The 27,993-nt window shown below is 44.6% G+C and overlaps 1 protein-coding gene across 6 annotated transcripts in view; it reads left to right on the top strand.

Annotated features, from left to right (window-relative positions):
- TAF5L (TATA-box binding protein associated factor 5 like) overlaps nucleotides 1–27,993 on the top strand; it is a 170,833-nt gene that overhangs the window by 6,445 nt on the left and 136,395 nt on the right. For 2 of the 6 annotated variants that reach the window (XM_056566927.1, XM_056566921.1), the window contains exon 1: nucleotides 1,807–1,942. The exons of the other annotated variants lie outside the window; for them this stretch is intronic. In XM_056566927.1, coding sequence (XP_056422902.1) covers nucleotides 1,940–1,942 — 3 coding nt within the window. In that variant the 5' untranslated portion in view covers nucleotides 1,807–1,939. Of the gene's footprint in view, nucleotides 1–1,806; nucleotides 1,943–27,993 lie in introns of those variants that run through there. 6 annotated transcript variants of the gene reach the window in all.

Below are 27,993 nucleotides of genomic sequence, written 5' to 3'. Positions count from 1 at the left end.
TTTTTTTACGTGTACGCCATCGGCCATGCGGTTTAGCTTACCTTATATTTTAATCGTTCTTAAATTTATGTACGTGGCACTACCTCATTTGGTTATTTTTATATATTTTATTTTATTAAAAAAATGGGAGGGGGTGATTTCAACTTTTAATAGGGAAGGGGTTAATTCACTTTTATTATTTTTTTTATTTTTATTTATTTTTTTTTACGTCCCCACAGGCTCGGAGCAGACTAAGAGGCAGGTGAGGACTCTCTCATCATCCGGTAACCTGATCGGGACATCGTGATTTTGTCGCGATAGTTCCGATCAGCTCCGCTGAGCTACCGGGATAGTTTCACTTTCATTTTAGACGCCGTGATCAACTTTGATTGTGGCGTCTAAAGGGTTAATGCTGAACATCGCCCTGATTGGCGGTGCTTGGCATTTGCCGTGGGTCCTTGCTTCCCGTAGCAACTGGGACCCACCGGGTTTAACCCGTTCCCCACTTATGAGAATTGTTTAAACTCTGTTAACGGGACCAGGGCGTATAGCTACGCCCTTGGACCTTAAAGCGTACCCGTCAGATCCAACAAAATATAAATATTTTTTTAAATAGATCACTCGGTACCTAATCCTGACCATGTGCATCTACACATTTTGTGTCTAGCACCTTTTTTTTTAATTTTTTTTTTTTAATTTTTATTTTTTTTTACACTTTTTTAATTTAGCTCACTAGTCTAAATTCCTCTCAAAGGGAGGGTGTGTGGCCTCACTGTGCAGGTCTCCGCTTCCTCCCTCAGTATGCTGTCTGCTCACCTCTCCTCTAGCATTAGAAAAACTACAATTTCCAGCTTGTCCTCACTGACAGTAGTAGGACACAAGCTGACAGTGGGAAGATTTTTCCTACAGCTTTGAGCCTCCACTCACAGCTGTCAATCAAGGAAGTGTGTCCATGACGCATGGATACCTCAGGACTAGTATGTATACAAACAGGCAGGGGGGCAGTTGTTTGACTGGCTTTTTCAGTATGAAATACTGAAAATTTTCTGAGGAAAGCAATTTGCAAAACATACAAAAACTTTTGATATGTTGTATATCTGACAGTGCCCATTTAAGTCCCAGGAGGCGAGGGTGTAACTACGCCCTTTGTCCTGGTGGGGTTAAAGGGGTACTCTGGTGGAAAACTTTTTTTTTCCATATCCACTGACTCCAGAAAGTTAAAGATTTGTAAATTGCTTCTATATAAAAATCTTAATCCTTCTTTTACTTATCAGCTGCTGTTTACTACAGAGGAAATTGAGTTGTTCTTTTCTGTCTGACCACAGTGCTCTCTGCTGACACCTCTGTCCATGTCAGAAAGCAGAAGCAAATCCCCATAGCAAACCTCTGCTGCAGACAGTCCCTGACTGAACTCAACTTCCTCTGTTTTATAGAGCAGCTGAAAAGTACTGGAAGTATAAAGCATACCTGTCAGATCCCACAAAAAAAACAGTTGCGTTACTCATTCTGTTTCTGTTCATGTACATGTATTTTTTTTTTATGTCTCTATCACTCATATTTCATGTCTCATTTAATGTCTCTATCACCCATAAAATAGCATATTACAGCTGCTCAATGGAGGAGATTTATCAAAACCTGTCCAGAGAAAAGTTGCTGAGTTGCCCATAGCAACCAATCAGATCTTTTCTTTCATTTTTAACAAGGCCTCTGCAAAATGAAAGAAGCAATCTGACTGGTTGCTATGGGCAACTCAGCAACTTTTCTCTGGACAGGTTTTGATAAATCTCCCCCAATGTCTTTTAAATTGTCTCAAAGGGAGGAAGTGTGTCCCTCTCTTTCCTGCACTGTGACTCCTCCCCCTCCATCACTCTTCTGTCCCTGCTCTGTAACCCTTTCCTCTCTGGTTTCATGCTGTGTACATACACACAAATTATTGGAGATTGCATGTACCCTGGACAATATGGTGAGTGTATAACTTAGATCTTCCTATGTTATTTATGTGTGTCATCCTTAGGCAGTCCTGTAATGCTGGGATTTGTTGTTTTGGAATAGTTGGAGGTAAAGTGTTTTGATAACTTTTTTTTTTTTAATTATTATTATTATTATTATTATTATTTTTTATTTTATTTATTACAGCAGTTTTGCCTTCAGCTGTATGCCTACAGCTTTTGAAAACTACAACTCCCAGCATGCCCAGACATCCTTTGACTGTTGAGGCATGCTTGGAGTTGTAACTTTACAACAGCCGGAGGCACATGTTTGGTAAAACTTTGTTATAGTAGTGTTGTTGCAGGCTGTGTTCCTCCTGCAGCCTTGTCAATCATCCATCTTGCGTCCATGACTCTTGGACACGCTCAGGCTGCAGTGGGTCTCATCAGGGGTATGGGGACCCCCAGTGGTGGGATTGTCGGGGTCAGTTTTCTCTAATAAAATGTGAAATTTTTACAGATGTATATTAAAAAAACTATTGTTTTGCCAAGATGTACAACACATAAAAAGTTTTTATTATGACCGTGCCCACTTTAGTAAAAGTAAACAAAAAAATCTGTTTAACTTTCAGTTGAGTTAAAAATATTTTTTTTCCTTTAGTACCTCTTTAACTCCTTTTTAAGGGGTACTCCGGTGGAGTAATCAACTGATACCAGAAAGTTAAACAAATTTGTAAGTTACTTTTAATAACGCCTTGAGGACGGAGGGCGTATGCATACTCCCTTCGTATTTCCGCTCGCTGGGCGGTGATCGGACTGGGATGACTGCTGATATCTATCAGCAGGCATCCCGTGGCAATGCCTAGACACGCCCCCCCCCATGTCCGCGATCGCCGCAAATCGCTGGTCAATTCAGATCTGCAATTTGCGGTGATCCGTGCCAATCGGGTGACCCGATCGCCCGGAAAGTAAGAATGATCGGAGCTGTCGGAGACAGCTCCGACCAGCCTAAAGGATGAGGGGGGTGGGGTCACGGGCGGCGAGGTGGGGAGCATAGCCGGCTTACCCGGACCGGCAAAGGCGGCATCCTGGACCAGTGGCGCTGTGTGGGCATGCTGGGAGTTGTAGTTTTGCAACATCTGGAGGGTCACAGTTTGGAGACCACTGTGTAGTGGGCATGCTGGGAGTTTGTTTTGCAACATCTGAAGCCTCTAGCCTCCAGCTGTTGAAAAACCACAACTCCCAGTATTGCCCGAAAGCCATAGACTGTCCTGGCAGGCTGGGATTCTTGCAACAGCTGGAGGCACCCTGTTTGGGAAACACTGCTGTTGGGTTTTGGTGGAGGCAAGCCCCATCCTTGTAACCAGGTCCGCCCCTATTGCAAATTCCTTATTTAGGCCTCAAATACGCCACATATGGGGTATTTCCGTACTTGGGAGAAATTGCGTTACAAATTTTGGGGGGGATTTTTTTTCCTTTTACCCCTAATGAAAAGGTAAAGTTTGGGGCTACACCAGCATGTTAGTGTAACACTAACATGCTGGTGTTGCCCCATAATTTTCATTTTCACAAGAGGTAAAAGGAGAAAAAATCCCCAAAATTTCGGAAATGTAAATGTGTATGTAAAATGCTCTGCGGGCGCACAACAATGCTCAGGAGTGAGAGTGCACTATGTACATTTGAGGCCTAAATTACAGCGGTTCTGACATTAACACAAAAAAACCACCCACATGTAACCCCATTTTGGAAACTACACCTGGAATGTAACAAGGGGTATAGTGAGCCTTAACAACCCACAGGTCTGACAAATTTTCGTTAAAGTTGGACATGAAAATAAAAATGTATTATTTCCCCCCCCCCCCTGAAATGTTGGTGTTACCCAAAATTTTTCACTTTCACAAGGGGTAATAGAAGAAATAGGGTTACACATTTTGGGGGGCTTTTTTCCTGAGTATATAAATACCCCATATAAGGATGTAAAGTGCTCTGCGGGCGAACTTCAATGCTCAGAAGAGAAGGGGTGCCATTGGGCTTTTTGAGAGAGAATTAGGCTGGAATTGAAAGCTGTGTGTTTTTACAAAGCCCCCATGGTGCCAGAACAGTGGACCCCCCCCCCCCTCCACATGTGACCCAATTTTGGAAACTACATCCCTCACAGAATGTAACAAGGTGTGCAGTGAGCATTTACACCCCACAGGTGTCTGACAGATTTTTTGAACAGTCGTCCGTAAAAAATGAAAAATGTAATTTTTCATTTCCACAGCCCACTGTTCCAAAGATCTGTCAAATGGCAATGGGGTGTAAATACTCACTGCACCCCTTATTAAATTCTGTGAGGGGTGTAGTTTCCAAAATAGTATGCCATGTGTTTTCTTTTTGTTTTGTTACTGTTAAAATCCCATCCCTTCCCCAATATCGCGCCACACCCCTACCCTTCAATTCCCTGGGTGAACTTGATGGACGTATGTCTTTTTTCAACCGTACTAACTATGTTACTATTCTGGCATCATGGGGGCTTCCTAAATGCGACATGCCCCTGTCAGGCCCAAGGCCTGATTATTAAAATCCTATATGTGTTTTATAAGTTATGACCGTGTGTGATGGATTGTCCAGGACATGGGTGAGAGGTCATTCAGACGGTGTGTCCTTTTGTGTATTGCATTTTTATTGGGGGGGGGGGGGGGGGGGGGTCTGGCTGTTTGCATCTCCTTTGAAGTCAGAGGCTCGTTTGAAGCAGCAGGATGTAAGGGGCACTCTGGTCCCATCATATAATCAACCAGATAAGAGGGCCAGGAACAGAGATGCCCCCCTGGTGGGATGCGAAGGGAGGGGGGAATGTTTCATTTTCATGTCCCACTTTAACGAAAGTTCGTCAATCACCTGTGGGGTGTTAAAGGAGTACTCCGGTGCACGCTTTTTTCATTTTATCCCGTCCGGGCTGCAAAATAAAAGAAAACACACTTTATCTTACCTGCCAACGAGCCCCCGGAGCTCCGGTACAGGTGTTCGGTCCCGGGCTGAATTCTTCTTACTTCCTGTTAGCACGGCACGTCACACGGAGATTCAGCCTATCACTGGCCGCAGCGATGTCCTGCCTCGGCTGGTGATAGGCTGAAGCTCCGTGTGACGTGCTGGGCTAACAGGAAGTAAGAATACAGCCTGGGGACCGAACACCTGTACCGGAGCTCCGGGGGCTCGTTGGCAGGTAAGATAAAGTGTGTTTTCTTTTATTTTGCAGCCCGGACGGGATAAAATGAAAAAAGTGTGCACCGGAGTACTCCTTTAAGGCTCACTGTACCCGTTATGTTCCTTGAGGGGGTGTAGTTTCCAAAATAGTAGGCCATGTGTTTTTTTTTTTTTCTTTTGGCTTTTCTGGCACCATAGGGGCTTCCTAAATGGGACATGCCCCCCAAAAACCATTTCACCAAAATTTGCTTTTCAAAAGCCAAATGTGACTCCTTCTCTTCTGAGTATTGAAGCTCGCCCGCAGAGCATTTTATGTCCTAACATGGGGTATTTCCATACTCAGAAGAGATGGGGTTACAAATTTTGGGGGGCATTTTCTTCCATTACCATTTGTAAGAATTTAAAACTTGGGGGGGAAAAAACAGCACTTTCGTGAAAAATGTATATATTTTTTTTCATTTACACATCCGACTTGAACGAAAAGTCGGCAAACCCCTGTGGGGTGTTAAGGCTCACTGGACCCCTTGTTACGTGCCTTGAGGGGTGTAGTTTACAAAATAGAATGCCATGTGTTGTTATTATTATTATTATTATTATTATTATTATTATTATTATTATATATATATATATATATATATATATATATATATATATATATATATATATAAATTATTATTATTTTTTTTTTTTCCCCTTCTGTTCTGGCACCATAGGGGCTTCCTAATTGTGACATGCCCCTCCAAAAACCATTTCAGAAAAATTCACCTCTCCAAAATCCCACTGTCCTTCCCTTCTGAGACCTCTACTGTGCTTTCCTAAGGTATTTCCTTACTCAAGAGAAATTGGGTAAAACATTTTGGGGGGCTTTTTCTCCTATTACCCCTTGTAAAAATTCAAAAACTGGGTCTACAAGAACATGCGAGTGTAAAAATGAAGATATTGAATTTTCTCCTTCACTTTGCTGCTATCCCTGTGAAACACCTAAAGGGTTAACTACCTTTCTGAATGTCATTTTGAATACTTTGAGGGGCGCAGTTTTTATAATTGGGTCATTTGTGGGGTATTTCTAATATGAAGGCCCTTCACATCCACTTCAAAACTGAACTGGTCCCTGAAAAATTCAGGTTTTGAAAAATTAGAAAATTTCTGCTGAATTTCGAAGCCCTCTGATGTCTTCCAAAAGTAAAAACATGTCAACTTCATGATGCAAACATAGTAGACATGTGTATATGTGAATCAATATATAATTTATTTGGAATGTCTACTTTCCTTACAAGCACAGAGCTTCAAAATTTGAAAAATGCTAAATTTTCTATTTTTTTTCAAGAAATTTTGGAATTTTTCACTAAGAAATTATGCAATCGACAAGAATTTACCACTAATATAAAGTGTAATATGTCACGAAAAAACTATCTCTGTATTAGAATGAAAAGTAAAAGCATCCCAGAGTTATTAATGCTTAAAGTGACAGTCGTCAGAATTGCATAAAATGCTCCCATCCTTAGGGTTATAATGGGCTCCGTCCCCAAGGGGTTAAACCTTAATCCTTCCAGTACTTATCAGCTGCTGTATGCTCCACAGGAAGTTCTTTTCTCTTTTTGAATTTCTTTTCTTTCTGACCACAGTGCTCTCTGGTGACACCTCTGTCTGTATCAGGAACTGTCCAGACAGGATAGGTTTGCTATGTGGATTTGTTCCTGCCCTGGACAGTTCCTGACATGGACATAGGTGTCAGTAGAGAGCACTGTGGACAGACAGAAAAATTCAAAAAGAAAAGAACTTCCTGTGGAGCATACAGCAGCTGATAAATACTTGAAGGATTAAGAAATTTATATTGAGGTAATTTACAAATATGTTTTAACTTTCTGCTACCAGTTGATCTAAAAGAATTATTTTGCACCGGAGTACCCCTTTAAGAACACAGCCCACTTTGGCCTTAAGGGTCTGTTCACATGGCAGAATTTCCGCTTGCGGAACTCAGCCTGAAATGAAAGCCCAGTATACTTCTATGGTATTCCGCATTCCAGTTGACACTTCAGAAATCCTGCTATTCCGCAATTCCGCCGTCATGCCCCCCCCCTCCCATAGACTTACATTGAGGGGGCGAGGCATGACGATACTCCGGCCCCCTGGTCCTCGCGCTACACACTGAGCCTCCAGCGCTGCGGCCAGCTCATGAAAGTGGGTGCGCAATGACAGATTGTGGGGGTCCCCAGCAGCGGGACCCCCGCGATCATACATCTTATCCCCTATCCTTTAGAGAAGCTGTTCTAAAACTCACAAGTTCAATGGATGCATGACTTGTGAAGCTGCTATCAAATAAGGGGTCCTATGTTAAAATATAACGTGACCTGTTGAAATGTTAATTTTGATTGAAATAGCTTTTGATTTCAGTAAATATGCTGCAAAACACAACAAATGACAATTTTCAGTTCTTTACAAGCTATAAAGTGTCTAGAAAATTACTGTGCGTAATAATTTGGAACAGTGCGTTGTAAGTTTGTTTAAAAAAAACATACTTTAGGAGATTTGGTCAATAAAATTTGAATAGTCCAAATAGCGGAGAGAAGTATAATAAAGCAGCACTCACCCCAGATGACTCTTGCAGACAGGAACGATTCTTTATTCCAAGTAGCGGTAAAACGTTAAAGCGGTAAAAAGTGAGCAGAAGAACATACAGCGGGGAGGACAAAGACCGTAGCCACGGTCAGACGCGGGGGCAGACCAATGAACAGCAACTAGTTTTGCGTCACACCGACGCTGCTTCCGGCTGCAGGTGTACGCCTCCTCTAAGCAGGTAAGTCTCTTATATACACACCGTCCCACAGTACATTATACAAAACAGCGAGGCGAAAAAATAAAACAATAATTTGCATATTTAAAAACACTTAGAAAAAGCATGAACGATATCCACAAGAAAGGAGAAAAAAATCATGTCTTTCATTCAGTCCAAGAGGACCAACGGCATTCAACTTCAATATCCACAGCGTTTCTTGCTGTAATAGATACCGATGCCTATCCTCACCTACGGGGGCGGGGCCTACTCACTCAAGGCCGACAAACCTCAAACCATCAGGGCTACCTCCATGGCTTTCGGCCATATGCGAGATAAACCTGGGTGAGCCTTTGCCCGACCTGAGCGAGTAGAGATGCTCCCTAAAACGTGTATATAGTGCCCGTTTTGTCTTTCCTATGTAGAAAAACCTACAAGGGCAAATGAGGTAATAAACTACGTAGGTGGACTTACATGTTATTAATTGGTTTACAGTGACCACATGCCTCCCAGGGAAAACTGTTTACTTGCTAAATTATAACGACAGTACCTGCAATTTCTGCATGCAAAATTCCCCTTGGGCTCTGAGTCACTGAGCCAATTAGTAACAGCCTTGACCTTTTTGTTGTCATTTCTTTTGACCACGTCACCTAGAGTCTTCGACTTCCTAAAGGTAACTATAGGTTTTTCCTTTGCCACTGGCCCCAACTCTTCATCATTGTCGAAAAAAACCCAATTATCATGTATGGCCTTACGGACTAAATGGTTAATGGGGGAATTGGCAAAGTAAAATGTGAAGCGTCTGTCGTTTTTATTTCCATTATTACTGTCAATACGTTTTTTTGGACCTAATAATTCAGCGCGTGTCTTTTTTTTCTGTTTTTTTGTAAGCTCTCTCAATTACCTTTTCCGGATAGCCACACTTCATACGGCGCTTTTTCAAAAACTCCTTACAAAACTCCTGCTTTTGCAAGATAAGTATTGGGGTCACTGTTGACCCTTTTTAATCGAAGGAACTGGCTATACGGAATATTGTCCTCGACATACCTGGGATGGGAACTCTCATAGCGTTCTACGCTATGTCCTTACGGTACCCAGACGTGACTAAAGATCCACATATGATTTCTAGGCCAAGAAGTCCAACCTCTTGTCTCCAAACATAGTGGTGAATAACATGACGAAAGAGGAGTGACTCACAAACAGTCAACAAAATTTGGGGGTCTGTCGCCACCTGACAAGAAGGTGCGCATAGCCTGCGCAGTCCTCTTGGACTGAATGAAAGACATGATTTTTCTCCTTTCTTGTGAATATCGTTCATGCTTTTTTTCTAAGTGTTTTTAAATATGCACATTATTGTTTTATTTTTTCGCCTCACTGTTTTGTATTATGTACTGTGGGACGGTGTGTATATAAGAGACTTACCTGCTTAGAGGAGGTGTACACCTGCAGCCGGAAGAAGCGTCGGTGTGACGCGAAACTAGTTGCTGTTCATTGGTGTGCCCCCACGTCTGACCGTGGCTACGGTCTTTGTCCTCCCCGCTGTATGTTCTTCTGCTCCCTGTTTTACCGCTACTTGGAATAAAGAATCGTTCCTGTCTGCACAAGTCATCTGGGGTGAGTGCTGCTTTATTACACTTCTCTCGCTATCTGGATTACCTGGACTTTGTTTCATTATAAGTGTGCACCCCCAAGGGACTATATGCGGTTGTCCTATACAGCCTATGTGGTATCTACCCCCTGCACAAGATTGTTGGCAGTGTTGCAGTGCCTGATTTCTTTTCTTTCTCTGATATACATTCTGTTAAAATTTGAATAGTACTCTTAATAGTTCATAACATGAGAATTATGCTGACTGTTATTTACATCAATTATTTAGGTAAATGAGAAATGTAATTTGCATAATTTGGAACAGAGTATATTTATTGTAATCATTAGATTGCTAATATTGTTCAGTGCTATGCATAGCTTTGATCAGTATTATCGTCCATTTTCTTCTCTGGTCTGCTTGATCTCAGACCAGAGGAGAAGAGGCTGGGGGACGGACTGAGGCAGGTGAGGTGACCTTAGTCTGCCATCTTGGCTGATCTGATCCCCAAGTCAGTGTCTCGGCTATTAGATCAGCCATTTTAAGTGCTACACTGTGGCATCTGAGGGGTTACTGGTGGAAATCGGCACGGTCGCTGATGTCCACCACTACCGGTGGGTCCTTGGCTGCTGACGGGTGGCTTTAACTGTGCTGTGCGCAAAGTAACTCACTGCAGCGCCGTACATTTTACATGTCCTTAAGGGGTTATAGGGGTACTCTGAGGGAACATTTTTTTAAACCTACTGGTGCCAGAAAGTTGAACAGATTTGTACATTTCTTCTATTTCAAAATCTTAATCCTTTCACTACTTATAAGATGCCATATGCTTCAGAGGAAATTCCTTTCTCTTTGAATTTCTTTTCTGTCAGACCACAGCACTTTCTGCTGACACCTCTGTCAATGTCAGGAACTGTCCAGAGCAGAAACAAAGTTCAGGTGTCAGCAGAGAGCACTGTGGTCGGACAGAAAAGAAATTCAAAAAGACAGGAACCTCCTCTGTAGTATACAGCAGGTATGTACTGAAAGGATTAAGATTTTTAAATAGAAGTAATTTACAAATCAGTTTAACTTGCTGCCACCAGTTCATTAAATTTTTTTTTTATGTTTTCTAGCGGAGTACCCCTTTAACTCCGGGACGCTGGGCTAATAGCGTGGGCACCGATCGTTGTGTCGCGCGCTATAAACCCATTAGACGCTAAAAATTAAAGTAAATGCTTTCCGGCAGCTCAGTCGGGCTTATCAGAACTATTGTGATAAAATCAGCTAGGACACGAGCGGAGACCCCCTTACCTTGCTCCTTCGCGTCCGATCGGCATTTGATTGCTCCAAGCCGGAGCTACAGGCTTGAGCAATCGAGCCCCTATCTCGCTGATCCGTGCAAAGCTATGGCTTTGTAGGGATCAAAATAAGAGATCAGTGTGTGCAGTGTTATAGCCCCATATGGGAGCTATAACACTGCAAAAAAAAAAGTGAAAAAAAAAGTTAACAAAGGTCATTTAACCCCTTCCCTAATAAAAGTTTGAATCACCCCCCTTTTCCCATTAAAAAAACAAAACAAAAAAAGTGTAAATAAAAATATGTGGTATCATTAATTAATATCTTAAAGGGGTACTCCGCCCCTAGACAAAGAATAGGGGATAAGATGTCAGATCGCCGGGGTCCCGCTGCTGCAGCACCCCGCTATCATTACTGCGCAGAACGAGATCGCTCTGCACGTAATGACGGGCAATACAGGGGCCGGAGCATCATTACGTCACTGCTCCGCCCCTCGTGACGCCACGGCCCGTCCCCGTCAATACAAGTCTATGGGAGGGGGCGTGGCGGTCGTCACGCCCCCTGCCATAGACTTGCATTAAGGGGACGGGCCGTGATGTCATGAGGGGCGGAGCCATGACGTCAAGCTGCTCCGGCCCCTGTATCGCCCGTCATTACGCACAGAGCGAACTCTCTCTGTGCAGTAATGATGGCGGGGTGCCGCAGCGGCGATCCCCGGGGTCCCCAGCAGCGGGACCCCGGCGATCTAACATCTTATCCCCTATCCTTTGGATAGGGGATAAGATGCCAGGGGCGGAGTACCCCTTTAAGGACGTAGGGTGTACCTATACCCCCTAAGCCTGGTCCCGGTGTGAAAAACGGGGTCACGCCGTGACCCTGCATCACACTGGGTAGGTCCCGGCTGCTTACGATAGCCGGGACCCTGGGCTAACTGTGTGGCACCGATCGTTGTGCCGCGTGCTGTTAACCCTTCAGACGCAGTGGTCAAAGTTGACCGCCGCATCTGAAAACGAAAGTAAACAGTTCCCGGCAGCTGAGTCGGGCTGATCGGAACATTGCTATGTCACGATGTCCCGATCAGCTGGGACGCAGGCGGAGGTCTTTTACCTATCATTCTGATTCCAAGATTTGTTTTTTTGTGACATATTCTAGTTTGTTATTGGTAAAATTTTGTCGATACTTGCATAATTTCTTCAAAAATTTGATGAAAAAATAGAAAATTTTGCATTTTTCAAACTTTGAAGCTCTCTGCTTGTAAGGAAAATAGACATTCTAAATAAATTATATTTTGATTCACATATACAATATGTCTACTTTATGTTTGCATCATAAAGTTGACATGTTTTTTACTTTTGGAAGACCTCAGAGGGCTTCAAAGTTCAGCAGCAATTTTCCAATTTTTCACCAAATTTTCAAAATCGTAATTTTTCATGGACCAGTTCAGGTTTGAAGTGGATTTGAAGGGCCTTCATATTAGAAATACCCCACAAATAACCCCATTATAAGACTAAGTTTCCCCTTGGCTTTTTTTCTTGGAGTTTTTGGAAAACTGCCACTGCAGTTTTTGAGCCAAAGTCGGAAGTGGATCCATTAGGAAGGAGAAGTGTAAGTCCTTCCTTTTATATGTCCTATTCCTTTTGAATACACTTCTGGCTTTGGCTCAAAAACTGCAGTGGCAGTTTTTGGAAAACTGCCAGAAAAAAAACCAAGTGGAAACTTAGCCTAAAAACGGCACCCCTCAAAGTATTCAAAATGACATTCAGTAAGTGCTGCTATTCCTGTGAAACACCTAAAGAGTTAACACAAAGCGAGGGAGAAAATCTTCATTTTTTACACATGTTCTTGTAGGCCCAGTTTTTGAATTTTTACGAGAGGCAAAAGGAAAAAAATCCTCTCAAAATTTGTAACCCAATTTCTCTCTAGTAAGAAAATGCCTCACATGTGTATGCAGGGCTGTGGAGGAGGAGTCTGAGTCGGACGAAATTTTGGGTACATGGAGTCGGCAAACAATGCACCGACGCCTACAAAATTTAGATTGGAATAAAAAAAAAACAAGTTTAAATGTCCCAATTCACAAAAAGTTATAATTAATTACTTCTCTACTGTAAGAATAAAGACCAATGCATGCAGGGCCTCACATAACCGTAAAACGAACATGTTAAGTGACCGTGAAGAAACATGCTTTTCATGTGCTTCACTGTATGGCACGCAATGCACAATTAGGAGCAGCAATACTTATACTTTCCATAGTGTTGTGTTCTGCTGTTACAGGGAACCCATGGGTAACCTAGCTTCTCACTGATAAGGGATTAAGTAAATATGTTTTTTGCAGGACTAGAGACACTTGTATAAGTGAAGGGAATGGAGGGTCAATAGTTCAAGCTGAAGCTGTAAACCATTGGAAAAACTGCTGCCATTCAGCTAAGGCTATAAAAACTTGTAAACTGGATTGTTAGCTTAACCCCTTAAGGACACATGACGTTCTGGAACGTCATGTGTCCACTCCCGATCTATAACGCGGGGCCACGGCGTGGCCCCGCGTCATAGCGGTTCGGGCCCGGCCTCTAACAACGGCCGGGACCCGTGGCTAATAGCGCGCGGCATTGATCGCTGTGCCGCGCGCTATTAACCCTTTAGACGCGGCGTTCAAAGTTGAACGCCGCGTCTAAAGTGAAACCGAAAGCATGCCGGCTAGCTCAGTGGGCTGTTCGGGATAGCCGCGGTGAAATCGCGGCATCCCGAACAGCTGACAGGACAGCGGGAGGGCCCCTACCTGCCTCCTCGCTGTCCGATCGCCGAATGACAGCTCAGTGCCTGAGATCCAGGCATGAGCAGTCATGCGGCAGAATCATCGATCACTGGTTTCTTATGAGAAACCAGTGATCAATGTAAAAGATCAGTGTGTGCAGTGTTATAGGTCCCTATGGGACCTATAACACTGCAAAAAAAAAGTGCAAAAAAAAAGTGAATAAACATCATTTAACCCCTTCCCTATTAAAAGTTTGAATCACCCCCCTTTTCCCATAAAAGAAAAAACACAGTGTAATTAAAAATAAAAATAAACATAAATGGTATCGCCGCGTGCGGAAATGTCCGAATTATAAAAATATATCGTTAATTAAACCGCACGGTCAATGGCGTGCGCGCAAAAAAATTCCAAAGTCCAAAATAGTGCATTTTTGGTCACTTTTTATATCATGAAAAAATGAATAAAAAGCGATCAATAAGTCCTATCAATGCAAAAATGGTACCGTTAAAAACTTCAGATCACGGCGCAAAAAATGAGCCCTCATACCGCCCCATACACGGAAAAATAAAAAAGTTATAGGGGTCAGAAGATGACAATTTTAAACGTATAAATTTTTCTGCATGAAGTTATGATTTTTTCCAGAAGTGCGACAAATTCAAACCTGTATAAGTAGGGTATCATTTTAATCATATGGACCTACAGAATAAAGGTAAGGTGTCATTTTTACCGAAAAATGTACTACGTAGAAACGGAAGCCCCCAAAAGTTACAAAATGGCGTTTTTTTTTTTCAATTTTGTCTCACAATGATTTTTTTTCCCGTTTCACCGTAGATTTTTGGGCACAATGACTGACGTCATTACAAAGTAGAATTGGTGGTGCAAAAAATAAGCCATCATATGGATTTTTAGGTGCAAAATTGAAAGAGTTATGATTTTTTAAAGGCAAGGAGCAAAAAACGAAAATGCAAAAACGGAAAAAACCCCGGTCCTTAAGGGGTTAAAGGGGTGCTCCACCCCTAGACATCTTATCCCCTATGTCAGATCGCCGGAGTCCCGCTGCTGGGGACCCCCGGGATTGCAGCTGCGGCACAGCACTTTCATTACTACACAGAGCGAGTTCAGGGGACGGATACAGAGCAATACAGGGGACGGAGCAGCGAACTCTCTCTGTGCAGTAATGAAAGTGCGGTGCCGCAGCTGCGATCCCGGGGGTCCCCAGCAGCGGGACTCCGGCGATCTGACATCTTATCCCCTATCCTTTGGATAGGGGATAAGATGTCTAGGGGCGGAGTACCCCTTTAAACATGACTATGGGATTCTACTAGGGAAATAATGTTTTATAATAAATGCCCCTTCCTTGATCCTCCCACTGCCCTATCTTCAGCAGCAGATCAGCACACAAACTGTTCAATACAGTAGACTGTTGGCTTCCCAACCAGTAGTCCTGTGGTAATGACAGGTATGTTGCCTTTCTTTCCTTCAAGGAATGTATAAAATACATTTGCATATTAATACAGAGGAGTCGGGGAGTCGGAACATTTATCTACCGACTCCACAGCTCTGTGTGTATGTCAAGTGTTCGGCGGGCGCTGTAGAGGGCTCAGAAGGGAGGGAGCGACAGTGAGTTTTTCTGAAATGGTTTATGGGGGACATGTCACATTTAGGAAGCCCCTATGGTGCCAGAACAGCTTAAAAAAATAATAATAATAAAAGACGCATGGCATACTATTTGGAAACTACACCCCTCAAGGAATGTAACGAGGGGTACAGGGAGCCTTAACACCTCACAGGTATTTCACGACTTTTTGTTAAAGTCTGATGTGTCAATGAAAAAGAAAACCATTCACTAAAATGCTGTTTTTTCCCCAAATTTTACATTTTTACAAGGGGTAATAGGAGAAAATTACCCCCAAAATTTGTAACCCCATTTCTTCTGAGTATGGAAATACCCCATGTGTGGACCTCAAGTGCTCTGCTGGCGCACTACAATGCTCAGAAGAGAAGGAGCGCCATTAAGCTTTTGAAAAGGGAATTTGTTTGGAATGGAAGTCAGGGGCCATGTGCGTTTACAAAGCCCCCCCGTGGTGCCAGAACAGTGGACCCCTCCCACATGTGACCCCATTTTGGAAACTACACCCCTCACAGAATTTAATAAGGGGTACAGTGAGCATTTACACCCCACTGGTGTTTGAGAGATCTTTGGAATAGTGGGCTGTGCAAATGAAAAATTACAATTTTCATTTTCACGGACTACTGTTCCAAAAATCTGTCAGACCCCTGTGAGGCGTAAATGCTCACTGTACCCCTTATTACATTACATGAGGGGTGTAGTTTCCAAAATGGGGTCACATGTGGGTATTTATTTTTTTGCATTTATGTCAGAACCGCTGTAAAATCAGCCACCCCTGTGCAAATCACCAATTTAGGCCTCAAATGTACATAGAGCGCTCTCACTCCTGAGCCTTGTTGTGTGCCCGCAGAGCATTTTACGCCCACATATGGGGTATTTCCGTACTCAGGAGAAATTGCGTTGCAAATTTTGGGGGTCTTTTTTCCTTTTACCTCTTGTGAAAATAAAAAGTAAAGGACAACACCAGCCTGTTAGTGTAAAAAAAAATATATATATTTTTACACTAACAGGCTGGTGTAGCCCCCAACTTTTCCTTTTCATAGGGGGTAAAAGGAGAAAAGGCCCCCCAAAATTTGTAGTGTAATTTCACCTGAGTACGGAAATACCCCATATGTGGCCCTAAACTGTTTCCTTGAAATACGACAGGGCTCCGAAGTGAGAGAGCGCCATGCGCATTTGAGGACTGAATTAGGGATTGCAAAGGGGTTGACATAGGGGTATTCTACACTAGTGATTCCCAAACAGGGTGCCTCCAGCTGTTGCTAAACTCCCAGCATGCCTGGACAGTCAGTGGCTGTCTAGAAATGCTGGGAGTTGTTGTTTTGCAACAGCTGGCGGCTCCGTTTTGGAAACACTGTCGTACAATACGCTTTTCATTTTTATTGTGGGGGGGGGGGGGGAGACAGTGTAAGGGGGTGTATATGTAGTGTTTTTACCCTTTATTTGTTAGTGTAGTGTTTTTAGGGTACATTTGCCTCCAGCTGTTTATAAACTACAACTACCAGCATGTACTGACAGACAGTGCATTCTGGGAGTTGTACTTTTGCAACAGCTGAAGCACACTGGTTGGAAAACCTTCAGTTAGGTTCTGTTAACTAACTCAGTATTTTCCAACCAGTGTGCCTGCAGCTGTTTCAAAACTACAACTCCCAGCATGAACTGATTGCTGAAGGGCATGCTGGGAGATGTAGTTATGCAACAGCTGGAGGGATCGTAACTACAACTCCCAGCATGCTGTAATTTGCAGCACTTTTGCAACATCTTTAGAGCTACAGTATAAAGACCACTGCAAACTTCCAGATGTTTCAAAACTATAAATCCCAGACAGCAAACAGCTGTCTGGGCATGCTGGGAGTTGTAATTTTGCAACATCTTGAGGGCTACAGTATAGAGACCACTAGTTCTTCTGTTCTTTCTCACGTCACAATATAATAATTATAATAAAAGGTTTAAACGGATAATGTAATAATCCCATAGACTATAATGGGATTTTGTAATGGCCGTATGGGGTTTTGTAACATCCGTTTAACGGCCGATTTTAGGGGTTTCCATAACGGCACATTAAAACGGGTCTTTAAAACTGATGAATTTATAGTGTGAAAGGGGGCCGAAGATAAAACAAACTAGTTTGTGTCTGGTGGGTTATTCCAGGTAATTTTGGCGCATAGTGTCTGCGATAGGTTTGCTCCCGGAAAATCCAGACAATCCCCACATTGCATTGAGAAAAGCTGGAAAAAGGGGCGTTTTTTCACAACCTAACTTTTTTACTATTGAGTTTGCAGAGAATCATGTGAATAAATTGCTGGAAATTTTCCCGACCTTGTTAATCTGTGAATCCACATAGTAAATAGAGTGGAATCCTGCAAGTCTGAAATGGCATTTCACACTTGTTAAGACCCAGCACTCTTAGTAATTGAGGGCCACTATTTTTATTTTTATTTTAGAAAATTAAATCTTTTTGCAGGAAAATAAATTTTTATAATTATAATATATCTTTTTTTGCCGTTTTATCTGTAGTTTCTATCCGTACCATTATTGTTTCGATGGTACTCTTCTGATCACTTTTTAGAGATCAAAAACTTTAGTATCTTAAATTTATGCCATTTCTGAACAGTTTAACCCCTACAGGACCCATGATGTAACGGTACATCCCGACACCCTGGGTCTTAAGGACCGAGGACGTACATTTACGTCATGGGCAGTTCTGGTCCCTGCCGGGGATTGGACCGGGATTCATTCAGCAGGCATCCCGTGAAAATGCCCAGGGGGGTCATTAGACCCCCCATGTCGGCGATCGCCGCAAATCGCATGTGAATTCACACATGCGATTTGCGGCTATTCCGGCGATGCGGGTCACGTGCGACCCGCTGACCCGGAGATACAAGGTGATCGGGGGTGTATGATACACCCCCTATCACCCACTGTATCTATGACGATCGTCCAGCCAATAGCAGCTAGCAGGGGAGGGGTTAACAGCATCTTCCCGCAGCTCCCGCCGCTGGCTGAGTTCAGTCAGCGGTCAGAGCTGCTGGAGGAAGACCGGGACCCCCCCTCTGCCGAGATCTGAGCCCCCAGAGAAGAAAAGAAGCCCCCCCCCTAGATCAGGGAAAGCATACAGCCCAGGGAAAGGTAGGGTAAAAAATACAGTAAAAAAAAAAAATTCCCCCCCCCCCTGACCCCCTAATAGGTCCCCAAGGGTCTTCTGCAGTTTTTCAGTGTGACCCGGGCCCTATTATGGGTTTAAGGGCGCTGCATTAGCCCCCCCCATTTTTTTTTGGGGCTGCAACATTCCCCCCCCCCCCCCATATAACGGTGTGTGATTTCTAATCACACACCGTTATATATATATAGTATACACCAAGCACACACAGTACATAAACCCCCCCCCCCCCACACACACACACACACTACCCTCCCGCCACCGCCCCCCCCCCCCCACCGTAGAAAAAAGGCGATGGCTCGCCGGGCATTTTCGGTAGCGGAGGCATACGCTTTTCTTGCCTCCGACTCCGAATCTGTCAGTGAGGACGATGAAGATCCAACATTTCTGTGTTCTTCATCGTCCTCCTCATCATCTAGTACTGATGATGAGCCCCCTGCACGGTGGCGGAGACTCCGCCAGGCGAGGCCACGCACCCCCCATGTTATTGGCCCAGTGGCCGGCACTAGTGCGAGTGGTGATGCCGCTCGTACTAGGAGTCCGACCCCCCCAGACAAGTTTACCGGAGCCCCCTTCCGGTGAACCTGTCTGGAGACCCCCAGAGGGTTATCAGCCACGGGTTCCGGAGTTTGTTGGCGACTCCAGAATCCGGATTGACAATTCTGGATTCACTGAAATTGACTATTTCAGTTATTTTTTCAGTGACAGTTTTGTCAATCACATGGTGGAGCAGACGAATCTGTACGCCAGGCAGTTCATCGCCCACCACCCTGATTCTTTTTTGGCCAGGTCCAATGAATGGTGCGCCATTGATGCAGCAGAAATGAGGACATTTTGGGGCCTCTTGCTGCATATGGGCCTGGTCAAAAAGCCAAGTGTCAGACAGTACTGGAGCGGGGACATCCTCTATCAGACCCCGCTTTACAGTATGGTCATGACACGGAGGTGGTTCGAGGCCATTTGGAAATGCCTGCATTATGCAGATAATGCGGCATGTCCACCCCGAGGTGATCCCGCCTATGACCGGCTTTACAAAGTGAGGCCGGTCATCGATCACTTAGGGGCCAAATTTTTGGAGGCCTATGTACGCCTCAGGGAGCTCTCGGTTGATGAGTCCTCTTATCAGTTTTAAGGGGAGACCACTCTTCCACCCGTATATCTCCCTCGAAGCGGGGCGCGGTATGGCGTGAAGCTCTAGAAACTTTGGTGAGAGTACCTCCGGGTACACTCTCAAGTTTAGAGTGTATGAGGGACGAGATTCCTGTATTGAACCCCCAGATTGTTCCCCCACTCTGGGTGTTAGCGGGGAAAATCGTTTGGGAGCTTGTGCACCCATTGCTGGATAAGGGTTACTAGGTGTATGTGGACAACTTTTATACCAGCATCCCTCTCTTCACATTCCTTGCCGCCAGATCCACGTCCGCTTGTGGGACCGTGCGAGAAAAAACCAGAGAGGCCTCCCTCTAAATTTTAAGACTCCTATTCCCCAAGGGTGAGTCCCGTGCCCTTGCCCATGAAAACCTGTTGCTGGGTCAAGTATAAGGATAAGAGGGATGTCCTTATGCTGACCACTATTCATGGGCAACGGCAGCTCACCTGTCCCTGTGCGAGGTACCACAACACAGGTCCTCAAGCCCGATTGTATTCTGGACTACAATCAGTATATGGGGGGAGTTGATCTTTCTGATCAAGTCCTCAAGCCATATAACGCCATGCGGGAAAACACGGGTATGGTACAAGAAAGTTGCGGTCTACATGGTACAGGTTGCCATGTACAACTTTTTTTTTTTGTACTGTCCCCAGTACGCTGGCAACACAGGGGACATTCCTCCAGTTCCAAGAAGTCCTAAAGGTCCTGATCTTTGGCGACCGGGAAGAGCAGGCCGGACTTCCCAAGGAACTGAAGTAATAGGTGCCAGGATCGTCCCAGGCCAACACTTTCCAGGTGAGGTCCCCCACACTGGAAAGAAGGGACGAGCCCAGAAAAGATGCAGATGTGTGTTACAAGAGGGGGATTCGGAAGGACACTACCACTCAATGTGACACTTGCCCAGATAATCCGGGCCTCTGCATTAAGGATTGCTTCAGGGAGTATCACACTTCCATGGAGTTCTAAATTTTCCCTCTTCATTTTAATTTTCCAAAATTTGACCCAAATGTACCAAGTCCAGAGTACATTCCGAGTTTTAACCCCATAAAACCACTAAATTGCCCCAAAAAATACTTAATAGAGAAAAAAAAAAAAAAAAACACTGATAAGACCTCAGGGGGTATTGGGTCACCGAGTCACTATCATCGGGGACTTTTTATGTTGCCTCGAATGCGCAGCGCTCTCTCTCTCCACCTGAGCAGGGTGCGCATTTGAGGCAACAAGTTAGGGACGGCCACACATATCACATTCCAGAATGATGATTCAGAGCATAGGGTTTGGGGCGGGCATATTTTTTTGTTTTGGCTGTGCTCTGGGTCATCATTCTGGTAACCTAATCTGTTTTATAATTTTATGTCCCACTGTACCCCATTTTAGTTAGTGTACCCCAGTTATTTACCCCATGTAATGCCCCTTGAGGGGGGGTTCCCACTGTTCTGGCTCCATAGGAGAAAGCCAAAGCTCAAGGACCCTGACTGATCTCCGCCACCTCTGAGACCTGTGTGCTCGCTGTTTACGCCCAGACTCGAGGCATGTACTTACTCCAAAGAAATGTATTTACACATTTACAATGACATTTTCTCCTTTTACCACTTGTGAAAATGAAAAATTTGGGGTAACCCCACATTTTAGTGTAAAAAAAAAAATCTAATTTTTCATTTTCACATCCCACTTCATGAATATTTATCAAACACCTGTGGGGTGTTAAGGCACTCTGTACCCCTTGTTATGTTCCTTGAGGGGTGCAGTTTCCAAAATAGTATGCCATGTGTTTATTTTTTTGCTGTCCTGGCACCATAGGGGCTTCCTAAATGCGACATGTCCCCCCCCCCCCCCCCCCCCATTTCAGCAAAATTTGCAAATGTGACTCCTTCTCTTCTGAGCATTGTAGCGCTCCCGTAGTTCATTTGATGTCCACTTATGGGGTACTTCCAAATTTTGGGGGGTATTTTCTGCTATTAACCCTTGCAAAAATGTGAAATTTGGGGGGAGAACACACATTTTAGTGAACATTTTTTTTTTTTTTTTTTTTTTACATATGCAAAAGTCGTGAAACCCCTGTGGGGTATTAAGGCTCACTTTATTCCTTGTTACGTTCCTCAAGGGGTCTAGTTTCCAAAATGGTATGCCATGTGTTTTTTTTTTTTTTTTTTTTTTGCTGTTCTGGCCCCATAGGGGCTTCCTAAATGCGACATGCTCCCAGAGCAAAATTTGCTCTCAAAAAGCCAAATATGACTCATTCTCTTCTGAGCATTGTAGTTCGCCCATAGTGCACTTCAGGTCAACTTATGGGGTACCTCCATACTCAAGAGATGGGGTTACAAATTTTGGGGGGTATTTTCTACTATTAACCCATGCAAAAATGTGAAATTTGGGGGGAACACACATTTTAGTGAACATTTTTTTTTATTTTTTACATATGCAAAAGTCGTGAAACCCCTGTGGGGTATTAAAGGGGTAGTCCAGTGGTGAAAAACTTATCCCCTATCCTAAGGATAGGGGATAAGTTTGAGATCGCGGGGGGTCCGACCGCTGGGGCCCCCTGCGATCTCTCTGTACGGGGCCCCGGCTCTCCGCCGAGATAGCGGGTGTCGACCCCCGCACGAGGCGGCGGCCGACACGCCCCCTCAATACATCTCTATGGCAGAGCCGGAGATTGCCGAAGGCAGCGCTTCGGCTCTGCCATAGAGTTGTATTGAGGGGGCGTGTCGGCCGCCGCCTCGTGCGGAGGTCGACACGCCCCCTTCCAGCGGGCTGTTGGGGCTCCGTACAGGAGATCGCGGGGGGCCCCAGGGGTCGGACCCCCCGCGATCTGCATCTTATCCCCTATCCTTAGGATAGGGGATAAGTTGCTCACCACTGAATCACCACTTGACTACTCCTTTAAGGCTCACTTTATTCCTTGTTACGTTCCTCAAGGGGTCTAGTTTCCAAAATGGTATGCCATGTGTTTTTTTTTTTTTTTTGGCTGTTCTGGCCCCATAGGGGCTTCCTAAATGCGACATGCCCCCCAAAAACCATTTCAGAAAAACGTACTCTCCAAAATCCCCTTGTCGCTCCTTCGCCCTCTACTGTGCCCACCGAACACTTTACATAGACATATGAGGTATGTGCTTACTCGAGAGAAATTGGGCTACAAATAAAAGTATACATTTTCTCCTTTTACCCCTTGTAAAAATTCAAAAATTGGGTCTACATGCGAGTGTAAAAAATGAAGATTGTGAATTTTCTCCTTCACTTTGCTGCTATTCCTGTGAAACACTTAAATGGTTAAAACGCTGATTGAATGTCATTTTGAATACTTTGGGGGGTGCAGTTTTTATAATGGGGTAATTTGTGGGGTATTTCTAATATGAATACCCTTCAAATCCATTTCAAACCTGAACTGGTCCCTTAAAAATAGTGAGTTTTAAAATTTTGTGAAAAATTTTAAAATTGCTGCTGAACTTTGAAGCCCTCCTGATGTCTTCCAAAAGTAAAAACGCCAATTTTATGATGCAAACATAAAGTAGACATATTGAAAATGTGAATAAATTTTTTTTTATTTGGAATATTCATTTACCTTACAAGCAGAGAGCTTCAAAGTTAAAAAAATACAAAATTTTCAATTTTTTCATCAAATTTTGGGATTTTTCACCAAGAAAGGATGCAAGTTACCATAAAATTTTACCACTATGTTAAAGTAGAATATGTCACGAAAAAACTATCTCTGAATCAGAATGATAACTAAAAGCATTCCAGAGTTATTAATGTTTAAAGTGACAGTGGTCAGATGTGCAAAAAACGCTCTGGTCCTGAGGTGTAAAATGGCCTGGTCCTAAAGGGGTTAATTGATATATTTTAAGTTTAGACACTTCTACACGTGGCGATACCAAATGTTTTTTTTTTTTTTTCAATTTATTTGAAAAATGGGGTTTGGTAAACTTTTATGGGGGGGGGGGGGGTTAGTCAAATTTATTTCTTTTATTTCCTTCACTATTTAATCCCTGTAAGGGAATATTACTTGCAATCTTTTTTAATTGCAATCGCTATTCATAGCTATGACATATTATAGAATTGATTAATGTTATCAGCACTGCCTGTATACCCAGAGTGCCAATCTAACAGCATGGAGGAGGTTAAGTGACCTGTCTGTCTTAAATTATTTGGATGCTGCACTGCATTGGTCCCGATTAGGGATCGACCGATTATCGGTTTGGCCGATATCGGCTGATAATCACGATTTTGGGCATTATCGGTATCGGCAATTACCTTGCCGATAATGCCCCCCACCGACCCACCGCACCGCGTCGCACCCCCCACCGTAGTGCTGGGCGGTATACCGGTATGAATCGGATACAGTTTTTTTTTTTTTCTCCCACGGTATGTATTTTTGCCCATACCGCTATACCGGTCGGGCCCCTCCCCCACCCTTCGAGTCAATAAAAAAAATTAAACTTACCCGTAATGGGGGTGGTCCGGGCCATCCATCCTTCCTGTAGTGTCCGGCGGCATTCCGGGTGGAGGGTGAACTGGTCCGGGCTGTCCTTCTCCGGGGGTCCTCTTCTCCACTCCGGGCAGGCTTTGGCCTAGTACGCTGCATAGACGCCGCTACGCCATGACGTCAGGTGCGTCGCTGCGCAGCGGCGTCTATGCATCGTTACTAGGCCGCAGCCTGCCCGTAGTGGAGAAGAGGATCCCCGGAGAAGGACAGCCAGGACCGTTTCACCCTCCACCCGAAATGCCGCCGGACACTACAGGAAGGATGGATGGGCCACCCTCCCCGGACGGTCCCTGCAGCAACTGGGAAGGTGAGTCAGGGTTCTGGGATGGACACGTATCTGTATAATTTACTATACCTACAGTAGGCCCCTCCAGCTGTTGCAAAAGTACTACTCCCAGCATGCCCGGACAGCCGTTGGCTGTCCAGGCATAATGGGAGTAGTAGTTTTGCAACAGCTGGAGGCCCCCCAAGGCGCGGTGCGGCGCGGTGGCGGTGATAGGTCTCAGGACCCCCAGACAGGCAGGGGGAGAGAAGCGGGTGGTGGCGGCAGCGGCCTATGGCACCGCAAAAGCCACTGCAGTGCATTGATTTAAAGCGCCCGCTTTAAAACAATGATCTGCAGCGGTGTCGCAGGGGGATAAATAGCCGATAACTTATACCGGAATATCGGTATAAGCTATCGGCCCTAACCTCCACAGATTATCGGTATCTGCCCTAAAAAAACGATATCGGTCGATCCCTAGTCCCGATCAGCCCCCCTGAGCTAACTGGCATGTATATTTTACAGTTTTAGATTGTTTTAGATTGTTTTAGATTGTCAAGGAATACTGGGAATTACAGTTAGTAACTGAAACACCCAGCATGCCCTGATGCATCCTATGGCTATGCAGCTGACCTGAACCAAAACTACAACTCCCAGCATGTTGCACTTTATAGTTCTACAGTTTAGGTTATGGTGCAACATTTTGGAAGTTGTAGTTTTGGTTCGGGCGTGTTTGCGTGCATCCGTGGGGCTCTTGGTCGTCGGGTGAGTATGAAGGGGTGGGATTCTGGGGGCGCAATTTAGTGTGGGTGGCCAGAAGCCAATAAAAAAAAATTGCACAACTGGCAGCAGCACTTGTCAGTCCGCCCCTGTACAAAACATACATGCATACACATATCATACATACACCGGCCACTGCCCCCTATATTATACAGTATATACATACATACATACATACAGACACATCATACATACACCCGCCACTGCCCCATCATACATTACATACACACATACACAGACATCATACACACACATCATACATACACACATCACACACAGACATCATTCACACATACTCAAACCATACATATACAGTAACCCCCCGACCTGCGATGGCCCCGACATATGATAAAATCGACATACGATGGCCTCTCAGAGGCCATCGCATGTCGATGTCAGCATCGACATACGATGCTTTTATATGTCGGGGCCATCGCATTAACTGCTATCCGACAGCGCAAAATGCTTAAGCCGCTGTCGGATAGCAGTTTAAGCATCCCGGGCAGGTTCGCCTACCTATTCCCGCTGCTCCGGGTCCACTTCGCGATCCTCCGGCGTCTTCTGCATCTTCTCCAGGGTCCGGGCCTCGCTTTCTGGCGTCGTTATTACGTCACTACGCATGCCACGCCGGCGCAGCAGCGTAATAACATCACCAGAAAGCGAGGCCCGGACCCTGCAGAAGATTCGGAAGAAGCCGGAGGATCGCGAAGAAGACACCGGAGCAGCAGGACAGCATCGGGAGCGGTGAGGACCTGGTCCGGAGTGGCGGGGACAGGTGAGTACAGCTTCCTATACTTTACATTGCACGGGTCCCTCAACATATGATGATGGATTCGACAAACGATGGGTCGTTTGGAACGAATTACCATCGTATGTTGAGGGACCACTGTACACCATACGTATGCACACATAATACATACACCCGCCGCTGATACACCCCATCTAATTATACATTACATACATGTACAACCACCCTTCCCGCCGCCTGCATGCTCTGCCGCCTCACCTGAGCTTCACACTCACTTTCTTCTACATTAAACAAGAAGCAGGGAGAGAGCAAGGACGAACACATCTCGGTACACAGCTCCTCCCTCCCCCACACACAGCTCAATCCCCCTCCCCCTTCTCGATCTCCTCAGGACCTCATCTACCACAGGGAGGCTGCAGGTTTGCCCGGGGAAAACACAGAGTGGGGGGAGGGGAGAGAGGACATCCGTGCACAGCTCCTTCACCTCCATAATGACTGCTGTGTGTGAGGAGGACAGACTGCACGGGGAGGATTTGTGTGTGTGTGTGTGTGTGTGTGTGTGTGTGTGTGTGTGAAGGAGGACAGACTGGGGCACGGGGTGGGTTCTCTGAGCAGCATCCCCCGGCTACTGAAATCCGCTGGGGGCCGCCGCCCCTCCATACACTCTAAGTGCGAGGTGAGATTTCCGAAGTCGGTCCGGCCCTGCTAGCCCGATACAGGGCTAAATGTATGAAAAATGTACCTGCCCTGCGCCCAAAACTACTTGTCCCGGGCGTCGGGCGATAGGATTTCCACATCCCTGTTTGAAGCAAGCTTAGCTCCTGAAACACACAGAATGTGTCGGCAGATGAGAACCATTTGGCCCATCTAGTCTGCCCAATGAGGTCATCTCCAGGTAAGGGATTGTCCAAAATTAGAAAAATGCTGCTGCTTTCCTGTCCACAGGTTGTGCCTGGTAGTTTTTATTTTATTTTTTTCAGCCACCTTTAGCTCAGCCTACCAAACATCTACAATCATCATCATGGCAGTTCCTTGGGGACTGAGCCCATTATAACCCCAAGGACGGGAGCATTTTTTGCAATTCTGACCACTGTCACGTTAAGCATCAATAACTCTGGGATGCTCTTACTTTTCATTCTGATTCAGAGATTGTTTTTTTTGTGACATATTCTACTTTTAGTGGTAAATTTTCGGCTTTACTTGCATCATTTCTTGGTGAAAAATTCCAAAATTTCATGAAAATTTAGCATTTTTCAAACTTTGAAACTCTCTGCTTGTAAGGAAAATAGACATTCCAAATAAATTATATCTTTATTCACATATACAATATGTCTACTTTATGTATGCATCATAAAGTTGACATGTTTTTAACTTTTTGAAGACATTAGAGGGCTTCAAATGAAAGCAGCAATTTTCCAGATTTCCATAAAAAATTCAAAATATGATTTTTTTCAGGCACCAGTTAAGGTTGAAGTGGATTTGAGGGGCCGTTCTGTAAGAAACACCCCATTTTGAAAAGTGCACCCCTCAAAGTATTCAAAATGACATTCAGAAACTTTAACCCTTTAGGTGTTTCACAGCAATAGCAGCAAAGTGGAGGGAAAAAATCAAAATCGAATTTTTTTACACGAACATGTTCTTGTAGCCCCATTTTTAGACTTTTTACAAGGGGTAAAAGGAGAAAGATGCTCTTAAATGTAGCCCAATTTCTCTCAAGTATGGCAATACCTCATATGTGGATGTTAAATGCTCTGCTGGTGCACAACATGGCTCAGAAGGGAAGGAGCAGCTTTGCGATTTTGGAGATAGAATTTTGTTGGAATGGTTTTTTGTTAACATGTCGCATTTAGGAAGCCCCCATGGTCTCACAGTTTAAATACCTGGACATAGTCATACCACAGAGAGTGGAGGGACCAGGTCTCTGCCAGAGAGGCATGTAAGCAGATTTCGTCCAGTTAATGCGGAGGCCAGAAAAATCCCCAAACTGATCTATCACAGAGATTGCATAAGGGAGTGTTTCACTAGGCCGGGAAATAAACAGAATCAGATCAAATGCGTATAGACCGAGGCGGTCCTCCCTCCAAGCTATAGGGATGCCAGAATATAGCGGGTCCTGACGAAGGAGAAGGGCCAAGGGCTCCACCGCAAAAAGTAACTGCGACAGTGGACACCCCTGACGAGTCCCCCTACCCAGAGCAATCTGTTCCGAAAGGAGACCATTAACAAGAACTCGGGCCGAGGCAATGAATATATGATACACCCATTTTATGAAACGGGGGTCAAAGCCAAAACGAGCCAGGACCTC

This window comes from Hyla sarda, chromosome 3, assembly GCF_029499605.1.
Source record: "Hyla sarda isolate aHylSar1 chromosome 3, aHylSar1.hap1, whole genome shotgun sequence".
In the NCBI taxonomy this organism is placed as follows: domain Eukaryota; kingdom Metazoa; phylum Chordata; class Amphibia; order Anura; family Hylidae; genus Hyla; species Hyla sarda.
The sequence above is the reverse complement of the archived record's forward strand: the minus strand, read 5'-3'. Positions and strand labels throughout refer to the sequence as shown.